The 16,212-nt window shown below is 42.6% G+C and overlaps 1 protein-coding gene across 7 annotated transcripts in view; it reads right to left on the bottom strand.

Annotated features, from left to right (window-relative positions):
• The window catches only part of LOC108440279 (Fc receptor-like protein 5), a 30,528-nt gene extending 17,189 nt beyond the window's left edge, over positions 1-13,339 (bottom strand). For 6 of the 7 annotated variants that reach the window (XR_005129714.1, XR_005129715.1, XR_005129716.1 and 3 more), the window contains exons 1-3: positions 11,257-11,302; positions 655-690; positions 90-359 (exon numbers count right to left, since the gene is read on the bottom strand). Coding sequence is in view for 4 of the 7 variants with exons in the window: in XM_037534998.1 (XP_037390895.1) it covers positions 90-359; positions 655-690; positions 11,257-11,287 (337 nt within the window). In the remaining 3 variants the exon portion in view is untranslated. Of the gene's footprint in view, positions 1-89; positions 360-654; positions 691-11,256; positions 11,303-13,275 lie in introns of those variants that run through there. The other variant, XM_037535012.1, reaches the window with a different exon arrangement.
• Positions 13,340-16,212: the final 2,873 nt, after the last annotated feature.

The following is a 16,212-nucleotide window of genomic DNA, read 5'->3' as shown; positions in this document are numbered from 1 at the left end:
CAATTTTAATGTTATAATTATCTATGTTAGATGAAGTGATGTAATTTTGTTGATGAATATCATCAAAAAAAAGTCATTAATGCACAAACCTGATACAGTCAGTGTAACAGCATCACTGATCTCTGATCTCCAAGAGTCACTCCTCCTCTCTCCTCTACAGGTGTATTTACCACTGTCAGACTCTACAACACTGAATGAATATTCTCGAACTTCTGAATAAAATGGTTGATATTCGTTTTTATAAAAGCTGTATCTCCACTCAGTGTCTGTGTGTCCTTGTATGTCACATCTGAGAGTCACTACCTCTCCAATAAACAGCTGTCCAGCAGGCACCAGGATCAGTGAAGCTTTTGGTCTCTCTGTTCAAGTAAATATATGAAATATTATTAAAAGGCACTGATAAAACTCTGCTCTAGCAATTGGAGATCAATCCATTTCATTATTATAGTAATTTATTTAATTTTACAACATCAGACATGTACCTGTCACTGTGAGAGTGACATCATCAGTACATTGAGGGCACTATTGGATATATTTACACTAACTCAGCAACAGAATTCATTTCTTCATGATACTGTATGAACACAACTTTCCAGCTCCCCAACAAGTGAAACAAGCACACACAAAATAGACAGTTCACTTCATATAAATCACCTTGAACACGTCCAGCTCGAACAAGTGAAACCAGCACTAAAAAAGGGAAGAGAAACAGAAATACGATTTCAACACTGAAAACCTTCCTTTCTGCAAGAAAATGCACAACAGCAGCACATTTCGCGCTATAAAGGAAGCATTAAAATAAAACAATATTTTCACTTTGTCATGGAAATGTATTTAATAGTGTTGATATATGCCTTTTGAGCTATTATGCTTAAGGATGATTCTAAATGTCACAGTGGCCGAGAGGTAGCGGGATTGTTTTGTGTCTCAGGAGATAAGTGGAAGTGATCTCGCTATGAGAACAGAAGCAGAGTGTGAAGATAGAGGCAGCAAGGCAGTGGCGCCTAGCCACGAGGCTACGGGTCGGATCTGGATGTTTTGCTTGGCTGCTCGCAGTAAACAGGTCGTATAAGATAAACATGTAAGAGAATGGTGTACACTTGAGAATAATGCTGACTAATGCTTACTGCCATGAAAGGAACGTAAGGGCGGGGGAATGACAGAAGGGTATAAGAAGCACAACACACAGCTAGAGAAGATAAGGAAAGAGAGAGAGAATTCATTTTTTGTCATGTTCGCTTTTTAATAAACCTGTTACTCACTTTGATAAAGACTCAGAGGCTCAAATACATTTTTTGTCACGATTTCCACCACAATTTGGCGTCACGAACAGGATGAGCAGCGGACTGCGGCGAAGGGAGGAGAAGTGAAACACCCACCGAGGACGCTCTCTGGCTGAAGCCGGACCCAACAGCAGGGGAAAATCAAACAGAATAAGGGAGAAGTACCGTGGGGGCGGGTGTGACTAATCATCCCTCCGCACGCAGTCCAAGCCTCATCAACGAACGAATAGGTGGTGAGTGACAAGTTTAAGATTATTTGAATGTTGTTGAATTTTATACCCCTCCACCTTGCCTAAAGCACTCCGCCCTGGACGAGTTTAGTTGCATGACGGTGTAACACATTGCGTGGCAGTCGGGGCAGGACGCTCGACGGAGCATAAGAAAAGACTAGCCTGGTCAGAGCGAGGCCTCTATTGATAGACGTATCTTTAGAGCAATAGGTCCGGACCGTGGGGAGGAGTGCATAAGTAATATCAATAGTACAGGGTGCTGATTGAGTATTAAGTAGGGATAAAATGAGGTGAGACTTGGTTGTTGGGGCTAAATTTCTCTGAGTCGCCAAATCAAGTGAGAGAACAAAATGGGATCCCAATTAGCTGTTAGTTTAATTGTTTTAATTTAGTTTAATTAATTTAATTCCCAATTAGTTAAGGAGTTAAAGTTGTACCCTAAAGTCCATACTGCAGCTCTTTTTAGCAAATGAGCCAGGATTATGGTACTGACAGTGTAATGCATGTTCCCCTTTGGATCAAATATTTCGGATTTCCAGCAAATTAACTCTCCCTCAGCAAAAGAAAAAAAACAGCAAATGGTAGTTTAGTGTGAAATATTTGAATAAATTTATAGAAAGAGTAATATCACCGCACGTGGGATGTCCACGGCAGTAATCAAACACTGTAAAAAGCATAAAAAGAATATGGTTAGAGCAGCAGGGTTTTGGCTGGAAGAGGCCGAACGGAGGCAGAAAGAGAGGGAGGGGAACTAACCCTGTGTCTCAGTGTGTCTCAGTCACGCTTGATCCTGACCTCGATGCCGCCCCACCGAGACGACCCCGACCAGGAGAACCAGCAGCACCAGAACCAGAAGAAGAGCTCCCACCACCACCACCGGAGATGCTACAACCACCTCCACCGCCATACAACCCACCACCGCCACGACCTGCAACGCCTAGCCCATACGCACCAGCGAGAGCAGGCCTGGATGAGATCCAACAGAGCACATCAGCGGCTCCGCAGACCAGCCCATCCCCAACCGGCCCTGGACAGCTGCAGCCTCCTCCCATGTGGTCACCCGTGGCTGCACACACCAGGAGCCATAATGAGAACAACATAGAGGGGAGTGAGACATTCACTGGTATGCCCACCTCCCCGGGAGGCCGACATCACCATGGGAATGTTCTTACAGCAGTTCAGGCTCCGAGTGGATGTTTTCCAATGGTGGAAGTTGCAGGACCTGAAGGCCCGTTGTTAGTCCACCGATATTGGACTGAAAAGGATATAATGGAAGCTGCCTCTGGTTTATCTGATCCTCGACAAGTAGGAGGACGAAAGTTTGGAGAGGAATTTGAGGACTTTGTTATGTCTTGTCGCCCAACTGTAAATGAGATAAAACGCATCTTGTTCAAGAAGCTGGGGTCCGGTTACTGCAAGATCGACCGGAACTGGCCAGATGGAGACATTCGCCTGGCAGCCCCCAGTTATCAGCCACCAGCTGACCAACCGGACCCCAACGCTCGGAATATGATAAGGGGTCTGAGAACTCGCCTGCTTTCCCTCTGCATGTGAACACGGGGAAGATAGCAGCATGTAAGCAGGAAGATGGATAGACTGTCCAAGATTATCTAGTCCGCTTGACAAGAGTGCACACAGATTACAGCGGGCTGGAAGCACCTGCTCAAAGAGCGAATGATGCAGAGCACGTGGGCCCATGGGAAGCACACTTGCGTAACAGCTTCTTATTGGGACTGAAGCCAGAACTGTCTAGCACCATAAAAAAGCATTGTGTGGGATTTGCCAGACAGCCTCTCAGCGTCATTGAGTACCATGCCAAACACCCTGAACGCCTCCTCAACTCAGAAACAAAGTAAAAAAAAACTAAACGAGCAGACACGATGGATCAAGCCATGTTGACGATCGTGCAACAAGTTGCAGCCCTCCCCATCAGAGCTCCACGCCAAGGAGGCCGAGGGAGAGGGCAGGGGAAGGGTCGAGGATGAGGCAGAGGCAGAGGGAGAGGATTCGCTGGCAATGGGCCAGCCTTCCAACCAAGTGTGGATCAGATGGGTGAATGGGAGAATCAGTGCTATAACTGCGGCCAACTTGGACATTTCACCAGAGACTGTCCAGGACAGTCCACTCAAGAGAAGTGATGGGCGGCGGAGGGGCAGGATGGCGAGGTGGAATCCACTGACACACCAAAAAGGGAAGTCCCATCTTCTTCTCCCTATTTTTCATTAGTGCAGCAGCTGACAACATGCCCTTTAAGCATGCCAAAAATAACGTTAACGGTACAAGGGAAGGATTTGGAATTTTTGGTAGATAGTGGGGCAGGCCATTCGGTGATTAGAACGAATGACCTTCACTGTGACACACAGCAGGGAAAATCTCAAGCATTAATAGGTGTAGGGGGAGAAGTAGTTAGCGAGAAAGTGTCTGTGCCTCTCCAGTGCTCTCTAAATGGCAAAATGTTTTTGCATTGTTTCTTAATATCTTTCGTTTGCCCGGTAAATCTGTTAGCTAGGGATCTAATGTGTAAATTGGGATGCACTTTGATTAGCTCACCAGAGGGACTAGCCATAGATTTTCTAGAACAACCATGCATGGTTCAATTAGCATCAGGTGTCCCTGGATACACTTACATATGGCGCTGTGTTGATGAACAAGGGGAAACTGTTAAACATTTTCTGTCAAAAGCCCAACAGTTTTAGGATCTTTGCAATGGAAAACTCAAGATGTGCATTGCACCTCACACATTAGTCGAGGCCCAGATCATGATTATGAGAAACAGTTTTTTAAACCAGTGACAGAATCCCTTGCCACTACAGCACTCATATGGAGCGACAAAATGGCGGCCGCCCTAGTTTCACTGACAAAAGCTCAGAGCGAACTGTTCACAGTAGGTAATTCGTACCCACACATCTCCCTAGCCAGATTTAAACACACCCTCCCATGGCGAGACTTTGGACCATGGGCTTTGAGGGTGGCCAAGGCTAACGATTGGATTGACACAGAGCGCCCTAATGTACAGTACAGTGCCTCCACGAAAACGTGGAAGTGCCCTTTTCAATGCAGATTGAGAACGGAGCACACTGTGGAGCTATTTGGCCCCCCTCCATTGGTGCAGGCTGCCACGCTCACAGAGGAGGAGGAACTAGAACTGGCCTCACTTCCTCCTCAACTGTGGGCGTCCAGTAAATATGATGTGGGACTAATTAGGGACTGTGAACCAGTTGTGATCACTCCCAAATCAGCATACAGACCCATGCAGGCCCAGTATCCTTTGAAGCCTGAGGCAGTTGAGGGCATTAAGCCTGTTTTTCAAGCATTGCTCCAGACAGGGGTAATAGTTCCATGTCCAGACTCACCAGTAAGAACACCAATCTCCCCAGTAAAGAAACCCGGCCGGGATGAGTGGAGGTTTGTTCAAGATCTGCAAGCAGTAAATGCAGCAGTCCAAGCCAGAGCCCCAGAGGTTCCAAACCCCCACACCATTTTGTCCCAAATACCCACTGACCACACCCACTACGCAGTAGTGAACCTGGCCAATGCGTTTTTCAGTGTGCCAGTGCACCCTGACAGCAGATTCTGGTTTGCATTCTCATTTGAAGGCAAGGCATACACATTTACACGTCTTTGTCAGGGGTATTGCGAATCACCTACCATCTATAATGCGGCCTTGGGAGATAGCCTGGCTTCACTAACACTACCTGAAGAGGTGGTGCTGGTTCAGTATGTGGATGATTTGCTCCTGAGCGCCCCCTCACGGGAGCTCTGCAAACAGGCCACCCAGCAGTTGCTGCAGCATCTAGCCAACAATGGGCACAAAGCCAGCAAAAACAAATTGCAATATTGCAAGCCAGAGGTCACCTTGCTGGGCCACATTATCACCGCAGGCCAAAAGCAAATGGCAGCAGACAGAATACAGGCGATTTGCCAAACTCCCAAACCAATGACTAAGAAACAACTGTTGTCTTTCCTTGGTATGTGCTCATATTGTCGCACTTTCATTCCATTTTATGCTGAGAAAGAGGGGCCCCTTAGGGAAATCATTCCAACAAAAAGCACGAATGCTTTTGTGGACTGAGCAGGCTGAGGAAGCTTTCACACAGCTCAAGATAGCTTTGCAAAACATGCTTGCTTTGGGTATACCTGATCCAACAAAACCCTTTGTACAAATGGTGGATGCGAAAGGCATCTATATGACGTCAGTCCTCACACAAAAACATGGGGATAAGTAACGCCCAGTGGCGTATTTCTCCTGCAAATTGGACCCTTTAGCTCAGGGCCTACCAGTTTGCCTTAGAGCAGTGGCAGCAGCAGAAAAGGCTCTAGTAGCCTCTAGAGACATAGTTGCGTACGCCCCCCTCACTCTCAAGGTTCCACACTCAGTGCATAACATCTTGCAAGACCAAAGGGTTGTACACCTCTCCGCACAAAGATGGTTGCGTTACCATACAGCTTTGCTGGACCTGCCCAATGTTACGGTGCGCCATTGCACCACTCTAAACCCAGCCTCACTTCTGCCTACTCCAGAAGATGGAGAGCCACATGATTGCCAGCTACTGCTGCTACATGCATGCACACCCAGAGTAGATCTCAAAGACGAGCCACTGCCAAACGCAGAGGTAGAACTATTTGTTGATGGTTCAGCCAGCAAAGATGAAATGGGAATAAATCGGGTTGCATATGCTGTGGTCTCTGCTACGGATATTTTGCACACACAGAGCCTTCCTAGCTCATATTCAGCACAAGCTGCAGAGCTTATTGCGTTAACTAAAGCCTGTGAACTCGCAGAAGGCAAAACGCTCACGGTCTGGACGGACTCCAGATATGCGTGGGGCGTGGCACATGACTTCGGTTACATGTGGAAACAAAGGAACTTTCTGACAAGCTCTGGCACTAAAATAAAACATCACAAATTCATTAATGAATTACTTTCTGCCTTATTGCTACCATGACAAATTGCAGTAGTCAAATGTGCAGCACACACTTCAGCAGATGACGCTGTCAGTAAGGGAAATGCTTTCGCAGACCATGTGGCAATACATACTGCCTGCACAGATCCGATCACCGCCACACAGCTTCCTGTAACAGACCAAGAGAAACCTACACTGCAAGACATCCAGTCCTCTGCTACTCTGGCAGAGCGGGCTCAATGGTCCAAATCAGGGTGTGTTAAACAAAATAAGGTATGGGTACACAATGCTACAGACAGACCATGTGTCCCTAAAGCATACATGAAAGGGTTAATTACTATTGCTCATGGGAGGAGTCACATGAGCAAAGGGGGGATAATGGATATGATAGCAAGACACTGGTATGCACCTGGACTCTCCACACTCACCCAAAAGTTTTGTTCAGCATGCTTAGTATGTGCACAAAACAAACACAGACACACACAACCTCTGTCACAACAGTCTGTGGGTCACCCCCCAGTGACAGAACCATTCCAACATTGGCAAATTGATTTTGTTGAATTAACTCCAGCAGAAGGGAAAAGGTTCCTCCTGGTCTGTTTATGCATGTTCAGCAAATGGGTTGAGGCTTTTCCCACAGGTACCCAGGATGGCGAAGCAGTGGCCAAAGCATTCCTCAAGGAAATAATTCCCAGATGGGGCCTGCCACAACATGTTTCAAGTGATAATGGTAAACCCTTTGTATACACAGGCTTGAATAGCCTGACCAAGTATCTAGGAATAGATATGAGAAAACATTGCAGCTACCACCCCACCAGCGCCGGGGCAGTAGAGAGGGCTAATGGGACCATCAAAAATGGTCTTCAAAAAATGACACAACAAACAGGCCTTAATTGGGTCAAATGTCTCCCTCTCGTCCTTTGGACCAGACCACAAACGAGAACAGCCTAAGTGCATTTGAGATAGTGTTTGGCAGGCCTCCCAACACGGGAATAGGTCCACCCCCACTCGATAACCAGTTGCTTGACCACTCTCTCACGGCCTACTGCGTCTCACTTTATGAGACGCTTCTGTCTGTGTCTAAGCAGGTGAAAGCAGTACTACCTCAAGCAGCTGACCAGCCCTTCCATGACTACAAGCCAGGTGATTGGGTGCTGATCCGGGACCTGAGGAGGCGGAGGTGGAACCAGCCCAAGTGGAGGGGACCTCACCAAGTGCTTCTGGTCACCCACACTGCAGTCAAGGTGGAAGGACAAGGAACGTGGGTACATCACACTCACTATAAGAGTTCGACACTATACAGGGCTCGAACGACACCTGAGGAAACGACTTCAACATGATGTACATCACACTGTTGCTTTGCCTCGTCTCCCTGGCAGGAGCCTGGGAGACCACTGAGAAACAGTGTGGAGGTAACAGAGCCTGCATGATGTCTGTTGTGACAGCTAATGCTGTGGACCCCGACAGACATTGTTTAGCATGCCACAAGTTTACTGTCCCATGGGTTCCCACACCACTAGACAATGCTACAGCTGCTCCACTGATCCAGAACATGTCAGACTGTGGACTGAACACAGGGGTGGGGTTCATGTTGAATGTTTCCCAAGAATATTTACTGACTGGGCGGATGCCTGTATGGGCCACTAATGGCACCAAAGCTATTGCACATAGACCCAATGATTGTGAAACTAATGGTCCCAGGTATTCACCTCAGTTTCAAAACATATCTTTTTCTGCAATACCCACTTATAATGCTACCATGTGCTTGTGTTCAATAGGTGTCCCAGATGGCCCCATCTTAGCTCACAACCGGTACCGGGTCAATTTTACTGCCCTAAATCCAGAAAATACTAATTGTTCTGTCTCTACTGGTAACATCACCCATTATTTCCAGTCTATTAACTGCACCCTACTCATGTACACCTAAACCTCAGCCCGGTAAGCTGGGTCTGTGGTCAGTCGGCCTACACTGGGTTCCCAATTGCATCGCGGTATAACTGGAGAGGGTGCTGTACTCCCGCCATAGTAGTTCCCAATTTAGCCGTGTTCCATAAGCCCGTTAGGACTAGGCGAGGTGCCCCAACTTACAATGGATACACCCTCGCTGACCCCTGGACCTCTCCAGGGACAGCTGTGGGGTGGTCTGTGTTCTTGGGGGGAGGCACAGCAGCAGCCTTGAACAAGATAAATGGCCATGCCAGGCAGATACTAGTCTTGGCCAGTGAAACAGAGAAAGCTCTCACCTTAGTGAATACTGAGATGGCTGCAATTAGACAAGCCGTGTTGCAGAACAGAATGGCTCTTGCCTTCTTACTGGCTAAGGAAGGAGGGGTCTGTAAGGTATTGAACACCTCATGTTGTTTCTCACTCCCAGATTATTATAGAAATATGTCTGATCTCATTGCTCACATGCGAGCTAGCATTCAGCCTCCACCAATCGCAGATGACTCCTGGTTTAGCTGGCTGACATCTCTGATGGGCCCATGGGGACACTGGATTGTTACTATGTTAATACCATTTATATGTGTGCTACTTCTTGTGATATGTATTGCTCCCTGCATCTCTAATTGCATTTCTGCCATGATTGCCCGCTCCTTTACTGCTCAATATCACATGTTACAGAAGGACTTTGAGGATGATCAAAATCACCCTTCTTCTGATTCTTTGAACTTGCAACAATTGTTTAATGAGGGAAAGTAAAGTTTAGAGGTTGATTTAGAATCAAAGGGGGGAAATGTCATGGAAATGTATTTAATAGTGTTGAAATATGCCTTTTGAGCTATTATGCTTAAGGATGATTCTAAATGTCACAGTGGTCGAGAGGTAGCGGGATTGTTTTGTGTCTCAGGAGATAAGTGGAAGTGATCTCGCTATGAGAACAGAAGCAGAGTGTGAAGATAGAGGCAGCAAGGCAGTGGCGCCTAGCCACGAGGCTACGGGTCGAATCTGGATGTTTTGCTTGGCTGCTCGCAGTAAACAGGTCGTATAAGATAAACATGTAAGAGAATGGTGTACACTTGAGAATAATGCTGACCAATGCTTACTGCCATGAAAGGAACGTAAGGGCGGGGGAATGACAGAAGGGTATAAGAAGCACAACACACAGCTAGGAAAGATATAGGAAAGGGAGAGAGAATCATGTTCGCTTTTTAATAAACCTGTTACTCACTTTGATAAAGACTCAAAGGCTCAAATACATTTTTTGTCACGATTTCCACCACAACTTCATTAAACTATATTTTAAAAGCAATTCCAAGAAAACTAATATTTCCCCTACATTTCCCATACAATTCATTTACACCTCATAATAGCTGTATTATTTTGCATCAGATCAAAACCAGTGGGTGTTTCAGCACATCAGAGGACTAAAACAACACGGTTAACCCACATAACTGACACTGAGCATCTTTTTAGTGGCACTAACAGAGCAGTTTGTTATCTAAACATTCAAATCATCTCTGCCAGTACAACATATGAATAACACAAGCACAATCTGATGAGAAACCATTTTTATGTCTGTCCTTCATTTTTGTTACATACACTTTGTAAAAGCTGTGAATGAGGGAGCCTCTCTCCTATTCTGTTTAAAAGGGGAAGAGACTCAATGAATTTGGTGCGTCAGTGCGTGTTCAGCTTTGGCAGGAAGTCTGCTTTCCCTTGTCTGCAAGCTGTGAACCTTTACTCTAATAAACTGCCATGTTTAGTTGCTTCATCTCCCTCATTATTCTCCACTTTGGCTAAAAAGTGACTTTATTCTTTGCATTCTTGACAAACACATTAACAAGAAAGAAACATCCTTAACACTACAGCACAGAAAATCTAAACTCCAACAGCAAACTGAATAATTCAAGTGTATTTAGGTCAAATTTGATTCGTTTCTGTTGTTTATCAGAGATGTGCTTATGAATTATCTGAAAAATAAAGAAATATAGAAGAATAGATAGAATAAGAAGGTAACACGATTACTTTAAATACTAACATCTCATGATATTATAATCAGATTATAATGGGTAAAATGATTCGATTGGACATACATCCTTGACAAATAAGTTCTGACTTAATTCAAAAGATGTGACATTATTAAGTAAAAAAAAAGTAAATAAAAATTAAAACACAAAATTCTGTCAGCTATACCTTATGCTGTTACAGAGCCTTTGTCTACCATATAAAAACAGAAAGAAATGCTACTTTTGGGACTAAATAAATAAACAGTGAGTTAAATGAGTGCATGTGGTAAACAGCTCAGTTTCTCAGACTGTTCTGTGCAGTGTCACTAAAATTACTTTCTGTTCTACTCTGACTGGTGAGTGAAATACACATTTTTAAACTGTAAAAAACAGTTTCCTCTTCATTTTCATTTTGTATTTGCATAGTTCTTTTCTGTACAGCTCATATGTGCTCTAATGTGAATCTACTGTCGCTTTCACAACAGTTTACTTCTGTTTAGTATCCACAAGATGAACTGAACATCACATTATAGCAGTTACTGCACTGATTACAGTATGACTAGTTGCTAAAAGACAAACACCATCATGGTTCGAACAACAAAACATCTAAATACATTTAAAAAAATAATAATTTAAAAAAATGCTGGGAAGCTCCGCCCCTGTCACTACAAAATTCAAGACAGCCTGCTCAAGACTGCATGAAGTACCTGATCCTAACATGTTTGACAAAGAGTAACTAATTACCATGAAGGTAAAGAGATTTACCCTTAAATTAACATCAGTTCTTTACAGTGTACATAATCACACCCAGCCTCATCATTCAGATTAAATATTAGTATCTTCATACAGCAGCTCTCACTCTGCTGAAGACTTAAAGAGAACATTTACTCACAGAGTATCACAGAGAGAGACCCGAACTCCATACTGTCCCCGTAATGACTGACTGACTGAACAACGCTCTGTGTTCAACACCCATCACTTCCTGAGAGAGAGAGAGAGAGAGAGAGAGAGAGAGAGAAGCATGTATGTGTCTTACTTCTCATGTTAGCTCAAGAATACTTTATTAAGCAATAAAAAAAAAAAAAAAAACGGAAAACATAAGTTCACCAATTCCATAGTCATCTGTAGGATTTAATCCTGTTACCTTGCAGAACTTTATTACACAATAACATCATGTTGTCTAATAATTGGCTGTTAATTTGTGTTGTAGACATTTTGACCTCTGCTGCCTTTCACCATCACTTTAAACAAATGACAATTCAGTATGTTTCTCTGCAATTAACTAGTTCACCTCAAAACACTGACTTACTTTGTTTTTCCATCACAGAATATTTTACAAATCTGTGGAATTTCCCTTTAATTCAGCTCAATTTTTGTATTAATGTAGAAATAATAAGCAGCCTGTCATTTACAGCTACTAGATTAAACAGGCATAAGAGTTTTAGGAGGGCATTATAATGTCTCCTGTTCTGATGTGTTTTTAAAGTGTTTAACAGAGTAAATGGTGACCTCTTGATAGAAGACAAAACTGAGGTTCAGCAATCTCCAGGTTAACACCTCTGCCCCCTGTAAATATAATAGTGATATATAAAGGGTTGGGATAGCTGCTGAAAAATTTGTAGTTATCTCCTTTGTAGGTGCTTCCCAAAATTTGTAGCTAGCTAATGTAAAATGTAGCGGCTATTTTTTAGCTACTTTTTGAGAAGTACTGCTACTTTTTAGCTACTTTGAAAGCTCAGTTGCCAGAATCTCCACCTGACACACCAAACAAGCCCAATTTAAAGTGTGAACAAGACATTGCATTCAATCCTGTGCCAGAAAGAAACTCAACTGAAAAGCTGCAAATATTCACAAAGGTCACCAAAAAGAGTAACCAACACTCAAACTTACACACCCAAAGACAACTCGGCTTGACCCGCCATCCTTCAAGGTGTGTGGAAGACAAGCATCGAGAATGTTCTCTGTACTGGCACCCAAGTGGTGGAATGACCTCCCACTGGCTGTCCGTACAGCAGAGTCTCTTGCTGTCTTCAAACACAGACTGAAGACTCATCTCTTTACACAGCACTTAAATGAACATTGAATTAAGTATCGTTTCCAATATATTGTGCTCCACTTGTATATCATATTTTATTGTATTGCGCTGTTTTGAAGTTTACTTTATTGTTGAATGCACTGTGTATTGAAGTTTATTGTATTTTATTGTATTGTATTGTATTGTATTGTATTGCATTGCATGGCACAGAGTTCTGTGCTCTTCTACGGCTCAGTCAGGAACCTACCAAGCAAAAATATTCAGCCAAGAGTGTCCAGTGACCACTGATGAAGGACTAGAGGATTGCAGTGCTAAGGACTAGGGGATACTGCAGTGCTGGGAATGATCCACTACCCAAATAATACCTGCTCTGTGGTGGTCCTGTGGGGATCCTGACCATTTAAGAACATGGTAAAAATGGGTTTACAAAGTATCCAGGCAAACATATGAACTACAGTCTGTATTTTATTATTAAATCTTCTCAGAAAGGCTTTATTTGAAATAAATTTTGAATGTAGAAATGAAGAGTTTTACTTAATGAAGTGTCAGTATATACGTGGGCACTTTAACCTGCTCATGGGCCTGTGGGCTACAAGTGATCATCCAGCCTTATTGTTTGACAACTGTCTTGTTTCTTAACACGAGTGCAGATTTGAAGAATATAAAGTTGTGTAAATATGAATGTGATTAAAAAATGAGAAATTATATAACTATATGATATGATATGATATGATATGACATGACATGACATGACATGACATGACATGATATGATATGATATGACATGACATGACATGACATGATATGATATGATATGATATGAATGTGTTCGCCTCTAAATGATTCTGCTGAGGCTTTTTTTTTTTACTTACTTACTTTAGTCATGAGCTTAAGTGAACTTTGGCAGCTGCATATTCCAAAACACATTTCTTGAGGCAGCACAGGATAAATGCCATCGTATTACCTAAAAACACCATATGGTTTATTTGGCTTTCTGAATGGTGATTCTCGAGTATTTTAGATTTTATGTAGTATGACTGACCTCCAAGAGGTATTGTTATTGTAATTACCTTTTGTTTTGCCTGGAAATCATTTTATTTTCTTTGCATGCACCAGCACATGATTTTATGTATCAGCATGTTTGTAGATTTTTTTATGGACTCTAGTTTGATTCTGCAGTCACTTTTGATCTTGGTGTGCTGAAATGAAATACTGGCACTCAGTGGTACTACAGGCTAAATAATATCTAACCAATATTTTATATGAGGCTCAAACTGAGATGAACACAAATGATCTGTGGAGATCTCACAAGAGTAGCTAACATGCATAAACTTAACAAATTCCCTTGTCTGTTTAAAAGCTGGAGATTATTTAGAAGCAATCACACAATATTTCATCAGGAGTCGAACATTTCAGCATAACAAAAGAATCTCTGCTTTCTCTGAAATGAATTTTATTTTTAGTTTAATGTAATATCCATTTACATAATGATAAGTAAGAAAACTTTGTAATACATATCAACATTATTTACATATTTACAGTGACATTTCAAACGTTTGTTTATTTTATACATATTTTTGCTATTTTGAAAGGATTTTGAAATGACTATCAACAAAATATGAAAATAAAATAAGTAGAAGTATTTTTATTCACACTGGATAAAAGTGTATAACTTGAAATGATTAAAGTTGAAACATGAGCAGGTTGTGAAGATAATGTGAAAGCACTGTAGGAAAACAATTGTAAGTCATTATACATTTTCTGTGACTGAATACTGATCTTCATCAGGCTGAGCTGAAAGAAAAGCAAACAAGCAACGAAACAAATAAACAAACAAAAACACATTAAAATAGTTCACTCTGCTGATATATATATATATATATATATATATATATATATATATATATATATATATATATATATATATATATATATATATATAATTATTTTAAGCGCAAAAATGTGTTTAACTGTGGGTCAGTTAGTCTCTGTAAGTAACAGTTAAAATATTTTAATCTACTTCTGCTATTTAAATGAATAATCCTGCTCCTGCCAATCATACTTAAAATAACAGTTATGGTTATAGATTTAAAACAGTGTGTAATCTGCAGTCACACTGAAAGAGTTCTCACCTCGAGCTCTGTAGCATTTGACCCCCAGAACAATGGACACCAGCAGATATGGAGACACTGCCATGAAACTACTGAGCAGACTGAACACTGAGAATGAAGCTCCTGAATTAGACACACCTGAAACACACACATGACAAACATTATGTTTTTCTATTGATTATACATTGTGGGGCGTTTGCTGAGAGGGACAGCACGAGCTCAGGGAAATTCAGTTCAGGGCGGCTCCGGGTCAATTTTATTAAATCTCTCAAAATAAGTGGTTAACAAGACCAAAACAATGATCCCTCTAAGAAGAGCATACAGTAATTTTAAAGGCGTGAAATAAGTTTCTCTTTACTGCTGTAGTTCTGGTCACAGGCAAGTTGGCCCAGGGAGTACAGCAGGTTTAGTCTCCTATGAAAGCCAAGAGAGAAAGAGAGGAAAAAAACAAGAAAAAGATGGGGCCGGCTCCACCAAGGTGTGAGGCAGTGCAGGTGGTGAAATCAACGGTGGCCAGATGTGTGGTGTTATTTTTATTAATCAATATTTGCAAAAAAACAACAAAGTTTATCAGTTTGAACATTAAATATCTTTTATTTATGTGTTACACCACGTCCCAACTTCATTGAAATTGGGGTTGTACATATGTCATGCATTCTGCGAAGGAGCTGGACTTCATCTCCCAGAGTGCTAGGGGAGACCACATGATCGATCACATGCTAGGGGACTCGGCCTTTGAAAACTCCAAACCCCAAGATTCTCAGACAGGTCACGTGGTTTCCCCATGCACCTATCAGCGCTCTCAGTCGCCTGATTATTGAACTCCTTTCACCTGATGCTCACCCCCTACTAATATTTAAGCAGGGACTCAGGTTGAGAACTTTGTGAAGTATTGTTTAGACAATCACTGAGTGTTCCCTGATTCTACTATTCTGTATATTTTGGGTATCAAACCTTGGATGAGTTTTCCCATGTATGATTTGTGTTTTTGCCCCTTGGATACTGTTGCCCTTTTTTCGGATGGTTTCATGTTATCGATTACTGGACTGGATCTTATACTGTGAGTTGTGTTTTACCCTTTGGACTGAGTGGATAATTAAAGTCACCGCACTTTATCTGCGAGCATCTGCAAATCTGTCTGACCGTCACAGAATAATTAGCCACTATGCAGACGGCAGAGAAGTATACTATCCAAAGGGCGCTCTCGGAGCAGGGACAACTCTTGGGACAACATCAGCTTGTTCTCTCAGGAGTAACACGGTCTTTGGAATCCCTGAGTAATCAACAGTCGGAACAGCAAGCTCAGCTGGTGCAGCTCGTGAATAGCATCAAAGAAATGTCCAGTCACTTCCGCGTCACAAATCTGACTGATCAGACGGCGGTGCTCACACCTACTTCCCCAGCCGCTGCTACTCCACAAACTACATTTCCGGTTAGTAAGCCCGATAAATTTTCAGGCGATCCGGATCAGTGCAGAGGTTTCCTGTTACAATGCTCAGTGTTTTTTGATAATTCACCTGTAGGAACAGACCAAGCTAAAATATCGTTTGTGGTATCAAGACTAGCTGGTAAAGCATTAGACTGGGCTACTGCTAGCTGGTCCTCGTTTAGTAACTGGACCTATGCACACTTTTTGAAAGAGTTCAGACTTGTTTTTGATAACCCCTATGAGGGAAAAGTTAGTGGAGAACGTTTAGCCCAG

Source organism: Pygocentrus nattereri, chromosome 2 (genome assembly GCF_015220715.1).
Source record: "Pygocentrus nattereri isolate fPygNat1 chromosome 2, fPygNat1.pri, whole genome shotgun sequence".
NCBI classification, from domain to species: domain Eukaryota; kingdom Metazoa; phylum Chordata; class Actinopteri; order Characiformes; family Serrasalmidae; genus Pygocentrus; species Pygocentrus nattereri.
Note: the sequence above shows the minus strand (reverse complement) of the source record. Positions and strands in the feature narration are given on the sequence as shown.